The 16,135-nt window shown below is 44.0% G+C and overlaps 1 protein-coding gene across 7 annotated transcripts in view; it reads right to left on the bottom strand.

The window, feature by feature from the left end:
• MACF1 (microtubule actin crosslinking factor 1) overlaps nt 1-16,135 on the bottom strand; it is a 328,417-nt gene that overhangs the window by 8,043 nt on the left and 304,239 nt on the right. For 6 of the 7 annotated variants that reach the window (XM_068539571.1, XM_068539573.1, XM_068539572.1 and 3 more), the window contains 7 exons: nt 13,648-13,768; nt 12,927-13,090; nt 11,386-11,548; nt 9,199-9,353; nt 8,243-8,317; nt 7,152-7,169; nt 4,112-4,229 (listed from right to left, as the gene is read on the bottom strand). In XM_068539571.1, the coding sequence (XP_068395672.1) occupies nt 4,112-4,229; nt 7,152-7,169; nt 8,243-8,317; nt 9,199-9,353; nt 11,386-11,548; nt 12,927-13,090; nt 13,648-13,768 (814 nt within the window). The remainder of the gene's footprint in view (nt 1-4,111; nt 4,230-7,151; nt 7,170-8,242; nt 8,318-9,198; nt 9,354-11,385; nt 11,549-12,926; nt 13,091-13,647; nt 13,769-16,135) is intronic. The other variant, XM_068539576.1, reaches the window with a different exon arrangement.

Here is a 16,135-nt window from a genome sequence, read left to right as displayed (position 1 = left end):
TGATGAGTTCATGCATCTGAGACTTCAGCGCCATCATACGGTCCTGCCTAACTCTCAAATACATCCCCAGCATAGACCTCTCCTGGATGCCAGAACCTTACATCCAACTGATTAGACACGGTTGTTGACGTAGGTCCCTCCCTCCTGATGGCAGTTCAGTCTACTATTGATTCCACCTTCTAATGCCTCTTGAATCCCCCTGAGCCTTCCCTGTACCCCTTAAAATTACGTGGTTCATGGAGTATCTCCTCCACCCTGGACCACTGTAACAGGCTTCCAAATGGTCTCCTTGTTTCTCATCTTAACCCCAACCCTCCCTCCCTCACTCCTCATTCCCCACACTGAATTTCTAAGTAAAAACCTGATCTCTCTAAACAGCTCCAAATCTTTCCATGGTCTTTCACTGCTTACAGCATAATTTCCCAAACTGAGGTTTTTGAGGGGTTTCCTAAGAAGAGGAGTTTAGTAAACACTGGATTCTACATTTCTCTCCCTAATGCAATCAATCAGCATTGTATAAGCTCCGAGAAGTCCTGCAGCAAAGAAACCTGTTTAGTTTTAACTCAGTGTCTTCCAAACGCATTTGACCATGATTTTTTTGGTTTTTTGAAGATCACATCTTGGGGGCCAGACCCCAAAGACAGCCATTTCAAGTTCAGTTTTTCAACCACCAGAGAGACCACCATTTTCTAAGAGACTACTGCTGGCCACCGATGTTGGCTGGAACAGGCTTGTTAGTTAAAATTCAGTTCTATTGTTTAATGGGTAGAGTTTCAGTATAACAAGATGAAGAGTTTTGTGGATGGGTGATTGTGATGGTAACACAACAGTGTGAATGTATGTAATGCTACTGACCTTGTACACTTAAAAATGGTTAGGATGGTAAGTTTTTATGTTATGTGTATTTTACCATAATAATAAAAAAAATCAGTTCTAAGCCAAATTGTGTCTTTTAAATCTTCATAAAGTTTTTCTAAATTTTCAGTAAAATCTGGGGAATTAATTTGTCTAATGCTCAGAAACATTCACGGAACCCTAGGGTAAATGTGCACCTATTCATTAGGCAGGGACGTTGTTTTACCTCCATCCAAACATCATGATTTCCTTTGCCATGGCTCAATTCAGAAAGTGAAATCTCCAATTCTGGCAGTACCAGGAACCTACCTAGTTGAATACTTTTACCTTTTACATTTGGCTAAAGCAACGTGCAGTCTGAGACAACTTTCATCTTCTTAAATGACTGTGTAAAGGCAGATAACACGATTGTGCAACACTGGTATTATAATACCGTCATACATTTGGTACTGTCCTCAGAGTAACATTCTCTGTGGTGCAGAGAGCCAAGGAAATGCAACCCAAATGAATAAAAAAAATCCACCCCAAGTGGTGCTTCTATAAGCCACAGTAATCCTCACAGAACCTCAGGTAGCTTCAAGGAACTTTTCTCTTTGTGATGTTCATGCCTTTCTAAGTCATGTATTACATCCACCTGGGCCTTTAAGTGTTCCCCTCGTAGCACAATTTTTTATTTGCTTAGATGTAGCTCATCCTGTCCATCACTGGTAGGGTTATGATATCTAAGATGCTGGGAGTTCTTGACCCTGTAGTCAATGGAATTGGGATGAGGGCATTCCTGGAAAGGCACGGGGGAAAGCCTTACCTTGTTTGCTCCAAGGGATGCTGAAAAAGGCTACTATGTTCCATAGAAAATAGCTCCTAGATGGCCCTCCCAAATCTCCTTGGGGTTCCAATTTCTAGCTAACAAGATAAGGAAAAAGCAAGCAGTGTTCTCCTTGGCCAGCAGCACAATGTTATCGTAAAGAGAGCAAGTACAGCAGGCAGCAAACAGGCAGTCAAAGATTCCAAAAATGTCACATGCAGTATCTCTTTTGTTTGTTTAGTTCAATCACACACAGCATGAAAAATAAAACCTTATTAATAGACTTGGAAAGGAATAATGTTGTTTTACTGAGTTAAGGTTAAAAAGAGATATATATATATATATATATATATATATATATATATATCTCCTCATTTAAAACAATCAGAGGGCATTGTTTTTGTTTTTTAAACTTTGAGTTTATTTATTTATTTATTTATTTATTTATGGCTGTGTTGGGTCTTCATTTCTGTGCGAGGGCTTTCTCTAGGTGCGGCAAGTGGGGGCCACTCTTCATCGCGGTGCGCGGGCCTCTCATTACTGCGGCCTCTTTTGTTGCGGAGCACAGGCTCCAGACGCGCAGGCTCAGTAATTGTGGCTCACGGGCCCAGTTGCTCCGCGGCATGTGGGATCTTCCCAGACCAGGGCTCGAACCCGTGTCCCCCACATTGGCAGGCAGACTCTCAACCACTGCCCCACCAGGGAAGCCCCAGAGGGCACTTTTATATCAAAGAAATTGGTTTGCAATATAATTAAGTTCTAAAACTAATTTAAACCCGCTCTAGTTTTTATCAGAATAGGTGTTTTTAAGACTACTTTATAAAAAGGAAATCCTAATGAAAATTATTACTCTATTATTACTCTGGTTTATTGGAGTAAATGCAGAATGAGTTAAGAGGAACTAATTCATGAGCGTGTCTGAATTCATGTGAGAACCTTTAGCTTCAAGTGCTTCAGATTCTGACTATAAATCACTTCCAAAGAGGTGACATAACAGTACTGTAAACATTTCTGCTCGGTTTATAAGTAAGCCTTACTAATTTAATTATGCAGTTGGAACCAGTAAAACACATGTGAAAAAGGGTGGTGTTGGGTATGTTAGCATCTGAGAGACAGCATGGAGGTCAGGAGCCAGAGTGTGCTGGATGTGAATCCTGTCTCTGCCATTAGCTGCCTCTCCTCGGGCAAGTTATTTAACTTTCCTATGCTTCAATTTCCTATTCTATAAAATGGAGATAGTAATAGTAGCTACACCTCCTAGAGGTGTAAATGTCTTATTGTTTGTAAGGTCTTATAATAAAACAGTGTGTGGTATATAAAGCTATAAGTATTTGTTAAATAAACAGAAACTCAGAACGAATTCCATGGGTACTGTCTCAACAGGCATATTTTATGTTTTGTCAACTTATAATAGTTAGAAAAGCTATGGTTTGGCTATTTCAAAGCATTCATAAAGGCAGCAGATACCACAGAGCCAAGAGATGCTACAGTTTAAAAAAGCAAAGCCATTCTCAACGGGCTGGGATGTGGGTAAGAGGGACAAAGCTTAAAAGCCAACCTATGGGAGACTGACTGGAAATCGAAGAGCTGGAATCAGAGCGCTTTATTTTACTCCCAGGATGGTGAACTAGAATAAAAAATATATAAACACAAAGAAACAGAGCAGGAAACGCAGAAACTGGTCAAGAAAGACAAACTGGCAGACAGTGGGGGAGCCTCCTGTGTACCCACATGCAGCTTGGCTAACAGGAGAAAGGAAAGGAGCAGCTGAACGGGATGTAGCAACCGGAATCTGATCATCCCCCGCTTGCTGCGGCCCTCCCACGCCTCTAGCTGCAGATGCCATCACTCACATTGAGTTGACTGTTATCTTTGGCCTTTGGGCTAAAAGAGTAGACCATTTTGGCCTTTGGGCCTTTTTAGGTTGAAGCAGACTGAGACCCCATGGACTTACTTAGGTGACCATATGCCTTACAATGCAGTGCCTAGGCTCACTGCTAGGTGTTCTCTATTCCTCTCCTGGTTAAGGGAGCTCCCAGTCCTCCCCTGCCTAGGAGGGGCCCAATACCCTCTCTGAGTTTCAGACGCAGGAATTACAGGCAAAGTCATCTGCAGCACTAACAGGGAACCGGCAGGGCTTTATAGGGTTTCTCTCTAGGCTGGTGTTAATTTAACCCCTCACACAGAAACATTTGATGACACCAATAAATTCCCAATTCTCGTTAGTGTGTCCCTAGAAACCCGTCTCCCCTGACAGCATCAAACCCTCCTGCTCTCTCTCCCTGGTCTGCCCTGCACCCCGAGTCCCAATCTGTGCTAGTGGGATGACACCTGGGCAGCTTAACAACAGAATCAACAAACAGACCCCACCACCAACACCCTGTGGAATCATGAAAGATCAGTGGTGAGGGCGTAGCTAACAAGTAACACGAGCTCAGAACGGCTTCTTACCTCGGCAGGGGTCATTTTTCACTAGGAATTCATCCAGGGCCATCCATCCTCCCCCAACGCGGACCATCACTGTGCTGCGCAGGATGCGGACCAGCCGCAGCTGCTGGGAGTCCCCAAACTGCAGGGCCAAGGGGAGATGGTGAGCGAGGGCGCCCGAGAGCAGGGCTAGACTTTCTTCCCTAAGCACACTGTATTCAGACAGAATGACAATTTCACGGTTTGGGGGCAATTTTAACTCTCACTATTTTGCATTTTTCACAAAAAACTTAAAATATGGAAAAGCTAAAGGTCATTATCTTGATGTACTTTCTGTTCCGATAAAGTTAACTGTTGATGGTTGTGACCTTGCTCCAAAGGGGAGGGAGGAGGACAGACAAGGCTTTAGCTCACTTTGATTCTTTTAAAGATTCTGCCCAAATTAAAACCCAATGATACAATTCTTTGTTAAGCTAGTTTGTTTCCATAAAAGAAAAGGTAGCTATAAGGTGGATGTCAGCTTCTGAATACAGTGTGCTCGAAAGTTAAATGGAGAACAGCAAATAATATTTCAAGTCTCAAGGAAAACCTTGCAAAGCATCATCATTATTACAAGCTTAGAAGGAAATTTGATTTTCCACATCATTTTCAGAAATAAACCCCTAAGTATTCTCTAATTGTGTTGTCACCAGCAGAAAATTTTCTTCAGCTGAACAAATGATTAGTGTTTATACTAAAATTCAGTTGAAGAAATTAAAATTTAAATCTACCATGCTGATTTTAAGTAGTTTTCAACAATCATTTTGGGATGTTAAAACAAGCATGATTTTCTGATATTTATTTTTCCTTTTTTACTTGCCAAATATTCCTACTTCCCAGCCCTATCAACATTTGGAGTTTCCCATTGCATAAATTATCCTTTTCCCAAAATAAAAGTTAAGAGGTAACAAAAGAGAATCATGCTGAGATCTCAAAACAAAAATCAAACGTATGGTTGGAGAAATGGAATTCCTAAAATTGTTTAATTCAAGGAGAATGTTGAGGGGGGTAATTTAATCACTTAATTAGGATTTTCAAAGTTATAAAGGAGAACCATAACTTTGAAAGAAGGCACAAAATTGAAAATGCCAGAAAGGATGTTTAAGAAGGACCCGTAACCAACCTCCCTCAAAATGAATATTTCTGTGGTAATTCTCTGTATTACTTTACACTGATTCAAGCTCACTGTTTATACAGGCAAGATGATTGAAAAAATATCATCCCCCACCCAAGCCCTTTTCTCTGGAAGTAAAAATGGTCCTCCATCTTTCATCTCATGCAGGTTTTAGGTTTTCATACAAAGTGACTGCAGCCACAGCATGGTGTAGTGTAAAGAGCACTGAAGTCGGGACCCAGAAACATAAGGGGATAAAGGTCCTGTCCTGGGAAGGAAGCTGCCCTCAGACACTGGCCCCACGTGTGGGAACGGGGAGGCCCTTTGGGAGGAACTGAGGATTCCACCAGATCCAAGGGCAGTGCCGGCCCAAGACACTGTTTGGGGTTCTCTCTGGATAAGTGAGGGGAAGAAGGAAATAAGGGCCTATGTGTCCTCCAGAGGGAATCAGGAAGGCATCCCAAGCTGTACTTTATTCTTACATTACTGTGCCCTGTAATTTATCTGTCAGCCTTTAGAATTAACTCCATTGATTTCATTCTTGTTTCCCCCTTAATTTCTTACTAAAGCTCTCTCTGAAAGATTCTAACTTGCTTTTACTGAGCTATAGGGATAAGGAGGTTTGACCCAAGCCGGGGGCCAAAGTGTCTGGGGGAGGCCAGAGAGATGAATGTGGAATGAGTTATAGCAGCTCTAAAAACAGGGACCTGCAGAAATCCGGCAGAGAGGGGTTGCCAGTGAGGCAAAGACCTCCAAACAGTCTTAGAGGCGACAGTAAGGTCTGTTTCCTTCTCTGCGTCACTGCTCTAACATTCGCCGTGTGACTGTTGGCACAGTGGTCCTTAAGGCCTCAGGTGCCTCGTGTATAAAGTGAACTTCATAATTCTGTTCCAAACATTGGAACTAACCCTCTGACCCTCTGCTGGTCAGTGGAGTAGAGGAGGACATAGGTGCCACTTCAAAGGGGCCCCTGGTACCCACATGCAGTCACTAGCAAACAGGTACAACCTTCAGGTACTACTTGGCACTCTTATGCAATGATTTATTTAAAGCCAGTTTGACTGTTCTTGTCTTTAGTTTCTTTCCATCCTTTGTTCTTCCCACTGGCCCAGAATGTTACTGTAGTTGGTGGTTAAAGCAGTGCCTGGAACTTTGATTGAAGGCTTCAAATCAACTCTTAGTGTTTCTGATTTCATATCACAAGACAAATTTTACCCATGCAACTTCCTTCCACTTTAAGACATAGGACCCCAGAGCCCTCAAAAAGATCTAAAAGGTTAGAGTTACCAAGTGGAGTCAAAAGCATTCAATCTTTGCAAGTCTAATTTGATCCCATTAGGTTATGCTGGCTGGCCATAATCGGCAAACGTCAGGCTACAGCCAAGTATGAGTTCCACACTCTACTTCTCACATCCCTTATGATTATAAAATATAACATAAGCACAGATAACTAAAATTTTAGTAAGGTATTTAAACACAGTACCTTAAATACCCTAAGACTTTTCTGACTTAGTGTGCGTTATAAAATTTGTGTTAACGGTCAAAAGACTTGGGTGTAAATCAGAACTGTGCTGTCTGGTATTCTGACAAGACTGGGCTCTTTTTTAGAAGTGGGATGGATTGATACCATAGCTTTAACTTCCCCAGAACCATACTACTTTTAACTCAGCCCGCCAAAATATCGTCTTCAGCCAATCTAATTTTAAATGGAAAATTATATGTACTTATATCCTTTTGCTTCTGAGACAGCTTTACAATACTAGCCCTGCTAGCAGTTTCTCCACTTGGTAAGACTACCAGACATGACCCAGGCATGCTTCAGATTACGTCCTCTCCCCACAGCAAAGAACAGGCAGCATTAGCCACATACACCATTTCCACCAAAAAGAACGTTTGCAAGGCACACTGTACCTGATTGCCGAGGAAGAACTACAGACAGTAAGAGTAAAGGATGGAGGAAAAGGAAGAAAAAAAAAAAAAGAGAGAAAAGAACGTTTTGTCAAATTAACACTAAGGAATGAAAATCATGTAATCATATTACCAGTTCCAAGCAGAATGACACATACTGACCATATTCTTTGTTAAGTCATTTCTCTCACAGGTAATTAAAAAAAAAAAAAAAAGAAAAAAAACCATTATAAGATTGCTTGGAGCCTTATTAACTCAAAGCCCTGGGCTGGATCCAAGGCAGAGTCACCCAACACTCCACTCCCCGGCTCAGAGCAGCACAGTGTAGCTCTGCTGGACCTTGAAGACAGTTGTGACGTGCTAATGGAACCTCATTTTCCTGTTTCTAACTGGGTGCACGTAACTGTGCTATCTGGCCATCTAAATCCTCTTTGCCAATCCTAGATCTTCCTTCGGACTGTAGAGAACCCTGACAAAATGCTGAATACATTTTAGGGGTCCTGTCATAGATCCCTTCTATGCCCCGCCCTGGTCCCCAAAGAAGCTAAAACAGCACGGTTCACTGTCAGTTACGGCGTCGCTCGGCACAGCTTTCCAGGGAAGACTACTGAGCAGGCTGAGCGTCCTGTGGAGCCTGGACAGAGCTTCTCCAGCCCTTTCCGAGCCTGCGAGCCACTTGGGCTCACAATGACCAGCTCCCTGGGGGCAACGGTCAGTCACTAGATAACTGTTTCCTTATCTTATGATAAAGGTGCCTCCATTTCCTCAAAGACCTGTTCGGCAGTGAAGAGAGGGCTCTGAAATGTCTCCTATATTGGATCCCATACAAGCTACTGCTGGCTAGATACGGCACTATTTTCCAGATGCAACTATCTGGGGCACTAAAGCTCAGCCCACAGGACACCTGACATTTGGCACCTACAGAGGTGAGGGCCAGAGACTGATCGCATTACAAGTCCCCACTGGCTTTGGTACTCCAAGCATCAGTAACGGGAAGGTGGGATCAGCCATCTGCTGTGTGTCAGGCTGCTTTCACCTGTAAGGGCCACACAGCAGGAATGACCACCACAAAGGACTGGTTTTCTCTTTCTTACCCGGTATTTATTCTCTCCAATCTGCTCCACCTGAAACCTTTTTGCACATTTGCACTGAGCCACTTGTCTTGTGACCTATTGGTTGTAAACAACAGAAAAAGAGAAAAGTGTGAAGGGTAAAGCAAGACTTCCTCTTCAGAGAAACAAAGATTTTTATATGTCATCAGAGAAGCTCTTCATTACATATTTTTTAGGCATCTCAGGCTTTTGACACATGCGTTTATCTTCTATTGTGAGTCTCACTAACTGGGATACTCAGACGCTGAGTATGAAAGAAATTCCCCAGTAATGATACAACACATTCTTCCATCCTGCTTCAAAATTTCCTCAAGTGTGCTAATACGCATGCATCAATATTAACTGACTAATAAAGCAAACTAGGAGCTGATTTAAATTTCAACCTAGGAGCCCCAAATTCCCTGGAAGTCAGTCCTGGGCTGCTCCAAGCCACTCTCCAAGACCAGGCCCACTGCCTCTCCCATCCCAGGATCAACTCTATGTGCTACCAATGAATTCACACTTTTTGATGGGATACAATTTTCAGTATGATACAGTTCTTAATTAGGCAGAAAGTTTGTTGGGTACACACCATCTTAAACATTACTTTATGTTTCACCCCTTAAATGCTACACACGAAGACGCTCTCCTGCATCCCGAGGCAGGATCTCAGGACTGTTCTAAGCAACATGGTGCCCTGGAGAGGTTCGCTGCAAGCTGCAGAGCACCACACAGAGGTGACTCATTTAGGTACCAATGCATCGAGACTGAGATACAGCTCAAGAGTCGGAGATCCACTGGGGCAACACCATCCAAAAGGGGATCCCCAAAAAGAACTCCAGATAATCACCTCCCAACAGACACGCTGAAGGGCTGATATGGCAATTACACCCAACCAAATTCAGGACAGCAGTAACCTATGGTCAAAAATGTACTCAAAATACAACTGTTTCCCGTACCTCATCTTCAATTTTATCTGCATCAGTTGTTGGTCGATAAGCATCCTTGTTGGGATGGAGAGCAGCCACGAATTCGTAGTAATCAATGTAGCCATCCCCATCGCGGTCAAAAATGTCAGCAACAGCAGTCATCTCTAACTTGGTAGTAGGGAACTCTGGAGAAAATTAATCACATTTTGGAACATTAGCTAAGAGGGCTTACTTGGTTGGTTGGTGGTTATATAAATACTTCTTTAAAAAAAATTTGTCTTGATTTTTTTCTGGAAAACAGTACATACTCCCTTTAGAAAACTTGGAAAATATAAAATATTATAAAGAAGATAAAAATCACCAAAAAAAATATTACACAGAGCATACTCAGTTTTTTGGCATTTTTGCTTATACACTCATCTACCCCGCTCCCCAATGCAATTTAAAACCAGAGGCCTACCAACAAACTTCAGAATTTACTTATCCACTCCACTGTTGTTGGAATATATAGATTATTTCAGGAGAGTGACAATTTGGAATTAATAGGATAAAGTTTTTCTACATTTAGATTACTGCCTTGGGTTCTTGACAACTGCTTTCCGAAGTGTGAATGTTTACAATAGCCAGAGTGACTTATTAAAACGTAAACTGGACTATACTGTCTCTCAGATGGAAACCTCTGCTGGCTGCCCACTGTCTTTAGAATAAGATTTGATCCGTTCATGATGGCCAACAAAGCCCTGCATTGATGGCTGTTTCCTACCTTTCCAACTTCACATCTTACCATCTCTAAGGTCATGACACTCCAGCCGTGTTAACCTTTCCACTCCTAGAACATGCCAACTTCATTCCCATCTCAGCACTTTATATCTGCTGTGGCTCTGCCTCTATCTCTCCCCTGAAATCTTGACATGGCTGGATCCTATCATCACCTAGGTCTCAGCTCAACTATTACCTCCAGACAGGCCTTCCTGGGCCACCCATGTGAAGTAACACAGCTGTGAGATGTGCTTTGTGATCTTGGCAAGTCACTTACAACTTTATGCCTTATTCCTTCTGCTGAAAATAAATGCGATCATACGTTTTGTAAGCTGTTATACAGATGCCAGAAACTGACATCATGAGGGACGTGATGTACGACATGATAAACATAATTAATTAGCACTGCTGTATGTTACATATGAAAGTCGTTGAGAGAGTAAATCCGAAGGGTTATCATCAGATGGAAAACACATTTTTTTCTATTTCTTTAATTTTGTACCTATGAGATGATGGATGTTCACTAAACTTACTGTGATAATTAGTTCATAGGCTGTAAATCAAATCATTATGCTGTACATCTTACACTTATACAGTGCTGTATGCTACTTATATCTCAATAAAACGGGAAGGAATAAAAATTTAATCTGAATTCCTATTGAGAAACTGATATTGTAAAAAACTTATTTTAAAAAACATTTTACAGGCGTACGTCATGTTACTGTGCTTCGCTTTACTGCACTTCACAGATATTCTCCCTCCCCCTTTTAAAACAAATTGAAGGTCTGTGGCAACCCTGTGTCAAGCAAGTCTGTCGGCACCATTTTTCCAACAGCATTTGCTCACTTCATGTCTCTGTGTCAGAGTTTGGTAATTCTTGCACTATTTCAAACTTTTTCATTATTATTATATTTGTTATGGTGATCTGTGATCAATGATCTTTGATGTTAATATTGCCAAAAGGATTATGACTTGCTGAAGGCTCAGCTGATGGTCAGCATTTTTTAGCAATAAAGTATTTTTAAATTAAGGTATGTACATCGTTTTTTAAGATATAACGCTACTACATACTTAATAGACTACAGTATAGTATAAATATCAGTTTTACATGCGCTGGGAAACAACATTGCAATATTTGCTCTATTACGGTGGTCTGGAACCAAACCTGCAATATCTCCAAGGTCTGCCTGTACTTAGAACCTCGTTATTCACAAAAGTTAGCTTCTTTTCTATACCTCGAATGTGTTTTGCTTGCCATAATGTGTCAAACAAGACCTGCTTTTTTTATTCCCAGCAAAATGATGGAGGTTCTTCCCTCCATCAAAACAATAGACCAATTTTAGTAAGCAGGTGCATTACTTCTTCCCTAAGACTACAGCTTTAACTTGAGAAAGACTGTTTAGCCAGAATATAGCCTGCCTCTACAAAGTAGGTGCAAGGAATTACGACTGGACTCACTGGATGCTAGAATGCCATCAATAAACTCCTGACGTGTTATCTTCCCATCCTGGTCCTTGTCAATTCGCCGGAAGAAATCCATCACCCGAGACTTTTTGTGATTCATCCAACGCATATACTTTTTCCTCCAGACATCAAAGTCAAAGTTGGCAAATTCCTTCAACTAGACAGAAATCAGAGGTGTCAACAAGACCTATTGTTTGGCCTTCAAACCTGCCCAGAGCATACCAAAACTTTCAGACATCCAGCAAAGCCATGCGGGCCTTTCGAGGGGGACCAACAATGATATCTGTGTATTGCATCTTTTGGGAACGCACACTCTGGCTCCTTCACTTAAAGCCATGATTATTTACACAAGCTGTGGTAAAATGGAGCAGCGAGAGAAACGGTAACTGAACAACCACCATGGAAAATACGGAGCACGCAGAACAAGAATGGGTGGAGCCAGCCTTGCTTTCCCTTGGCACTTTTTCCCCTTAGATGTAAGAGAATGGATTCTATCCCAGAAGAGACGTCCTCAGCACTCCTCACTTAAGTGATTTTGAAAGGAACTATAATCACACAGAGGCCTGTGTTTTTGAGGCTCAGCCCCCCTCCCCACGGGTCTTCTGAGATAATTTGAGTTCCGGTTGGAAGCATCAAGAATCCAGTCCTGCACCCAAGCACATTTCTTTGGGATGGCAGCAGAGGGAGTGAACTGTCCTTCCGACTCCCATTTTAAATATTTGGCCCTGGTAGATGGCAGCAGGCCTATGCAGTGGGCAGAATGATGCTGAGCTACTTGGACTATGTCAGTGACACAGACTCAGAATGACTTAAACAGTGCAGCGGTTTTCCCCCTGGTCTTTCAAACTCCAAAGTTGGAAGGAATGGGGAAAAAAGAAAAAGCCAAAACCAAATATGCTTAAAACTCAACTGGATCTACAGAAATAACAACAAAAAACACAGAACACTCACTTCTGGGCATAGCTGCTTTGATATGCACAAATAAAAAAAATATAAAAGATATTAGAAATTTGTTTTAGAAACTAGGAAGTGAAGTACTATATTTTTTAGATTGGTTAATGATACTTCAAAATAGACTTGCTTTTCATAATCTACTGAAGAATAATATTGATAGAATAACAGGATGATAAAAAAATTACTCGTTTCATAATTGGGTAGCTTGCATCTACACAAAAGGCTCAGGAATGGTCATTTTTGTGAGAAACTCCACACTTGGCGGTGACCTTGCAAAGTTATGCTCCTGATCCTCAACCAAGGCCAGGTGCTGAGGAGGGTCGCGCCACAGGCCGGACCCTCCCGGACTGGCTGGCTGCCTGCTTTCCACCACCAGTGCTACGGCCTATCTGTTGTTGGTTTCCTCACATGTGTCTTTCCTCCCAGGGGGCCTGGAGGACAGAGTCCCGGCCTACACTGCTCTGTTCCTCCTTCTGCGTAAGTGGGTCAAGGCACACAGGTCATGTTCAGAGGGCCTCAGAAGGGCTGTGTTTTGATAAAAGTCACCTCCCTCCAGGGAAGGCTGCTTGGTGGGGCCTCACCTCCTCCAGCCTGTCCAAGGCGTCGTTCAGCTTCCGCTGCCGCTCCAGTGCCAAAAGCCACACCTGCTGCCAGCGGGCAGACAGCTGGTTGATCCGTGGGTTTTTTGCTTCAGATTGTGAAAGGATTGGCATGGGAGGAGGTGTGGGCTGACTCAAAGACTTTCCTGAAAGGAAAAATAATCAAGAGGTTAGAAAAGCTGCTTTTGTCAGTTCACAAAGAGAAACTGCCACCTGTATGAACCTAAAAGATCTTCATAATGGTATCTGGTCAGTAACTGAGAAAAGGAAGTCAGGACCTGGCTACACTTAGACATGGAAGCACACTGACTTAAAAACCATTGATGCTCTTCCCCAGCCAACAGGTCCCTGTCTCATACCTTTAATCGATTCTGTCCTACCTTAGCGAACTGAGGAAATGTCAATGGTTCTGCAGGGGCAGATTTATTTTATGATGAAATTAGCGCAACAGTCAGCGCTGATGACCAAAACATAGAAAGGTCACTGCAAAAGAATCTGCTTAACCACTCCAAATTTCATACCAGTTCAAAAAACTGGAGTCTAGTTACTGTTTGTCAGTGTAAGAAAAGTGAGTTTCAAAAAAAGATTTTCGTTCAAATCCAATATGGTTTTTGAAAATGGAAAAGAAATTTCTGCTGGGCACTTGGGAAGCACTCATCAATGAGCAGGAAGGAAGCATCCTGCACAACAGGCTGCCACGTACTGCTGCCACCGCGGGACTTCTCCATGAAAGGCGCATGGGCTGGCTCTATGATCTTCCTTTTGTACGTCTTGGTGACCCGGTCCACGTCAGGCTGTTTGCGAGTCATCTCCTCCATAAATGTCTGTTAAACACAAACAACAAGGAAAAGGGTTGAGAGTTTTCTTGGACTAAGATGGAATGAGGCAACTTCTTACTAACAAGGGCCAAGCCTGTGACAGATGGACCAATTGCAAATGCCTTCGTACACGGCTGCACTCCTTTCAAGAAACGTGATTGCGGCCTTGAGTGAGGCGCTTCATCAGGTGCTGGAGACCTGAAGGAATAAGACATGGCTCTGCCTTCCAGGAGCTCACAGCTGAGTGAGGAAACCAGATAGTTAGAGCAATGAGTGGCACCCAGGGTTCCGAAAGAAGGCCTAGGACAGGCAGCCACAGCCCGAGGTGGGGAGGAAGGCTGTCTGGAGGCTGGTGCCTGAGCTGTGTGCTGCGGGATGAAGAATGAGCCAAACACTGGGGGCAGGGCAGTCCCACGGAAGCCTGACAGTGGAGTGAGCCAGGGCCCTGCTGATCACTGGCTGAGCTGAGGATACACTCAGAGGAGACGCAAGAGGGACGGCTGGAGTGGTAGGCAGGAGAAAGGTCCAGAAAGGCCTGTGTCAGGCTAAGGGACTGGGGTTTTATTCTGAGAGCAATCTGTGTGTGCGTGGGGGGGGCGCGGGAGGGTGTTTACGGGTGGGTGGGCAACTGAAGGATTCCGATCCATAGAAGAGACACAATCAGATCTCTGTTTTAGAGCTATCATTCTGGCCTCAGTGTAGGAGGGAGGATGGAAAGGGGGGAGGCAGGCAAGTTGGGAAGCCACTGCAGTAATTGAGGCAAAACACAGTGAGGGCCTGAGCCAGGGCAGAAGAGAAGGAGCCAAGAAGTATTTTGAAAGTAGGACAGGTAAGACCTGATGACTGGCTAAATGTAGGGGGTAAAGAAAATGGAGTCACTCCTGTGTTGGGTGACTGGGTGGATGAGGAGAGAGGAGGCAGGGGTGGAAGGGAGGGGTGGGGTCAGGGCCAGGAAGCAGGGATGAAATGGAGTTTTAGAGCTGCCTCTGGATTCCTGCATGCTGCAGACAAGCCAGGAGATGTGGAAGCCCTTGGTGTACAGGTGCTGGCTGAAGGTGTCGGGCCAAATACAACCTCAGGTATGAGAAGAGGGTCAAGAATGGAACTTCGGGGAACAACGTTAACAAGTGGATAGAGGAAGGGGAACCAGCTAAGAAGACTGAGAAAGAATTGTCAGAGAGATGGGGGGACACAAGATGGGGGAGCTTAAAGGCACAAGGAATGAGAGGTGATAACAGAAGGGAGAGGGACTGGCCCTGATGGAAGAAGATAATCTCACTCAGGAGAGAAGGGGTCAATGTAGGTAACCTTGACGGGAAGTACAGGGAGTCCTCACTGGCCAGGCTAATTACATATGCTAAAAAGACCTTATGTCCACGGTATAACTAGGCAAGATCCATGCTTGCATTTGGTGTAAATTATCATGGTTAAAACCCACATTTGTCTCCTAACTGAGCTTTCCTCTGTTCAGTTTAGTTTGATGTGTTGTCTGGCCCATCTCTGAGTTCATGCAAGAGGTCTTTCTGAATCCAGGTGTAATGGGGTAGGTCCCAGGTAATGGGGACCTTGGCACAGAGGCAAGTCAACAGAAACAGGATGCGGCAGGCAGATTTCTAAGCCAGGCCCCAAGACTCCTGACATACATGTCCTGTGTAATCTCCCCCTCAAGTGTGGGCAACACCTGTGGAAAGGGTGGGCAGTCACTCCCTGGATTATGTTTAAAAAAAAAAAAAAAATTAATCAATTAATTTATTTTTTGGCTGAGTAGGCTCTTTGTTGCTGCGCGCAGGCTTTCTCTAGTTGCGGTGAGCGTGAGCTACTATTTGTTGTGGTGCGCGGGTTTCTCATTGCGGTGGCCTCTCTTGTTGCAGGGCACGGGCTCTAGGCGTGTGGGCTCAGTAGTTGTGGTTCGCGGGCTCAGTAGTTGTGGCTCGCGGGCTCCAGAGCGCAGGCTCAGCAGCTGTGGCGCACGGGCCTAGTTGCTCCGCAGCATGTGGGATCTTCCCGGACCAGGGCTCGAACCTGTGTCCCCCGTGTCAGCAGGCGGATTCTCAACCACTGCGCCACCAGGGAAGCCCTGGATTACGTTTTATTCTATAAGATCTGTCAGAGCAGGATGGAGGGTCTCCTGCTGGCTTTGAAGACAGACGCTGCCATGCTGTGAGACTGCCGTGTGCCTAAGACCCGAGGGTGGCCTCCAGGAGCTGACCGCCAGCAAGAAAAGGGAGACCTCCATCCTACACTGCAGTGAAATGAACGACACCAACAACCTGAAAGAGCCTGGGTGGGAACTGCAGTGTTGGCCGACACCTTGATTTCAGCCTGGTAAGAAGTCCCCTGGTCCCCTAGATGGGGAACCAGCTACTTCAGGCC

This window comes from Eschrichtius robustus, chromosome 3 (assembly GCF_028021215.1).
Source record: "Eschrichtius robustus isolate mEscRob2 chromosome 3, mEscRob2.pri, whole genome shotgun sequence".
NCBI lineage: Eukaryota > Metazoa > Chordata > Mammalia > Artiodactyla > Eschrichtiidae > Eschrichtius > Eschrichtius robustus.
This window is presented reverse-complemented; position numbering and strand designations above follow the sequence as displayed.